Source organism: Saccostrea cucullata, unplaced genomic scaffold (assembly GCF_032062105.1).
Source record: "Saccostrea cucullata isolate Sc308-1 unplaced genomic scaffold, CSIRO_AGI_Scuc_v1 ctg19419, whole genome shotgun sequence".
In the NCBI taxonomy this organism is placed as follows: domain Eukaryota; kingdom Metazoa; phylum Mollusca; class Bivalvia; order Ostreida; family Ostreidae; genus Saccostrea; species Saccostrea cuccullata.
Genome location: NW_026938834.1, coordinates 5,930 through 8,700, shown reverse-complemented (window position 1 = coordinate 8,700; position 2,771 = coordinate 5,930). Strand labels below are relative to the sequence as shown.

Below are 2,771 nucleotides of genomic sequence, written 5' to 3'. Positions count from 1 at the left end.
CCATAAAACGATACAAAATAGGAGCAGAGCAAACACGGACCTCCGAAACATCAGAGGTGGGATCAGGTGCCATGGAGAAGTTAGCATCCCCTGCTGACTGGTCATATCCGCCGTGTGCTCCTTGTCATGATCGGGAAATAACGGAAAAACCCGTCGTCAATTCAATTTATAGATAATGGACTAACAATTAGTATGAAAACGTCAGTCAGCATTTGACTCAATGATAAATTGTTTTTGCTGACAAGGTCCTTTTATCGATCATAGAACTCACGAAATAATGTCAATCTGACATTTTAAAAGTTTGGAATTATTTGTAAATTATACTGTAAACTGAATAATAATCAAGATTTATATATCCTTTAAAATGTACAATGTTTGAAGATCTGATATTTTAAAAGTTTGAAACGTGTGAAAATCTTTTGTGAAAAAAGGATAAGTGATCGATTTAACAAAATCTATAAACATAAAAAATGTGAGGATATCATACAGCAGGGGTCTTTGGAAATTCCGAATTTAGTATTTGGTGCCAAGGAAGAGGACGCATCACCTTTTGACCGTTTACAGGGTAAACAGACGCTATCTGTACTTTCAAACACTGATAACCTGTTTCATAAAAGGTGGTTTAACTACATACCTAATAACTACTTTCAGTTAATAGTCATGAAATTCCACCTAGAAATATTTTTGTGCCTTTTATTCACAAGATCTGTTGTTTCCAGTGATGATGCTTGTATCAGCAAAATAGAATTCAATGCATTTAAACAAACTGTACTGAAACAACTTAGAAATCTGGAGATCGAAAACAAAGTGCAAGCGAAACTAATAGCCAGTCAGGAAAGAATGATCCCCAGCCTTAAAGAATCGCTCCCAGGAAAGGAAGAAACAATGAACGAAATAAGCAGGGAAGAAAAATCAACGATAAATTCTACACTCGTAGATATGGAAACACCTCTTAAGACCATATTATCAACCTCACCACGGAAGAGAATGAAGCAACCAAGTGAGTTAAATTTATATACAGTTTAACTGAATTTTATTTTTTGTTGTTTAACAAGCGTTTTAATAGCTACAGTCTTAATTTTCATGTGTTTGTAATTTTTTGTTACCTTTTGTAGTTTCTCTTGTTTCTTTTATCAATAGTATGTCGACACCTTTAGTAAATAAATAAATTTAAAATTAGCTTTTCTCATAGCATACAATTAATTTTTGCTGAACTAACATCATTTATCGTTAATATATTTTTTCATAGAAAAATTTTGAATTGAACGAGTCAAATTCTCGCATGTAGTGTACAGGCTGAGTTTATTCAATGACTTTCGACAATATGCATTAATGCAACATTACATTTATTTTATATATTCTAGAACTACGTTATATACCGAGATTGTAGCAAAGTGTTTTGCTGATTGATATTTACCTGCATAATTTTCAGTATACCTGATACCAAAACCTATATACGCCCAAGTAGTCGATTAATAGGATATTAAAATATATAGCTAAATGAAAGAAAATCTCAGTTGTGTGGTGAAGTGAAGTTTGATAGGAACAAATACATATTTTTTTTTTTCAAATCTTGACAATTTGGATCAACCAGTTTTGAAAAAACCAGGAAGTAAACTGAAAAGCATTAAATCTCAAAAACAAGTGTGTGGAAATTAAACTTGATAACGAAATGTTTTTTAAAGATTTACAGAACATTCTCGACTTTTATCGTTTAACAGTCTATCTCTTTTTTCCCATAGAAGTAAGCAGAATCACCGACTCCCCTGAGTACCCCATTGCTTTCTATGCATATTTAACTACACCTGAAGTAAATCCTGGAGCGCATCACATAGTTGTCTATGACCATGTTATGACGAATAATGGACAGGGCTATAATAAACACACGGGATCCTTTACTGCTCCCACGACTGGAACTTACGTTTTCTCTTGGACGACATTTGTTCCTCCACATTCCCGTTTTCCGATGGAGCTAACGGTTAACAGTGCTAGAGCTGGCATTGTGTTTGTACAAGGTGACACCACTTATAATGGAGTGACTGGTATGGCCGTCGTTAATCTTCAGCTAGGAGACACTGTATATGTAAGATCTGAACCTGGATACACTCCAGTTGGCAATATTTACAGCGACCACAACACACAAACATCCTTTTGTGGATGGTGCCTATCCTGCTGAAATATTCTGGAAGTACGAGGGTTGATCCAAAAGTTCGTGGAATTTCTTTCTAAATTTTCATCATGATTTGATGAAAGCAAACAACAGGCATATTCCTAATATAGAGTCATAATGCAACAATAATGGAAATTTTCACCAGTTTCCAATTACCTATAAGGTCACACGAGCTTTCTGAAAATGGATAGTTGTGAAACCCGGGGGAGACTTCGACGTTACGTCAAGTTAGATATGTCACGTCACGTTATAGAAGCATCTCGCCCTAATATCCAATTCTAGCAAGTAATTCTACAAAATGCTGCCTTTTTCTCCATTTCTATTCTCAAGAAAAGCCTGCGTATCCTCTGGCATCAACTTATCTTCAATTTTTACTCATATTTCAAAATACTACCCATCTTTCCATATGAAGTTCCAATTTCAGTAGCAATTTCAAGAACAGTACGGCAGCCAACAACGCCCATTAACGCTTTTAATTTGTCTAGGGGGGTACACACTTAAAACAGCGCATCAGAAAAGCAACCACACCTTTAAACAACGTCCATGGCAGTTCTTTTTTTCTTAAATTTCTTATGCCACTGGAAAACCAGTAAGTAAATGC

At 35.1% G+C, this 2,771-nt stretch overlaps 1 protein-coding gene across 1 annotated transcript; it reads left to right on the top strand.

Annotated features, from left to right (window-relative positions):
* Positions 1 to 740: 740 nt before the first annotated feature.
* Positions 741 to 2,176, top strand: LOC134251489 (complement C1q subcomponent subunit A-like). Its single transcript, XM_062733905.1, has 2 exons — positions 741 to 1,000; positions 1,743 to 2,176. The coding sequence occupies exons 1-2, from the start codon at positions 841 to 843 to the stop codon at positions 2,174 to 2,176; spliced, it is 594 nt and encodes a 197-aa protein (XP_062589889.1). The 5' UTR covers positions 741 to 840.
* Positions 2,177 to 2,771: the final 595 nt, after the last annotated feature.

Excerpts from the sequence above, each read along its gene's own strand:
- LOC134251489 (XM_062733905.1), top strand. The coding sequence starts at position 841 with ATGATCCCCAGCCTTAAAGAATCGCTCCCAGGAAAGGAAGAAACAATG. Across the intron at positions 1,001-1,742 it reads GAAGAGAATGAAGCAACCAA|AAGTAAGCAGAATCACCGAC; the intron begins GTGAGTTAAATT and ends TTTTTCCCATAG.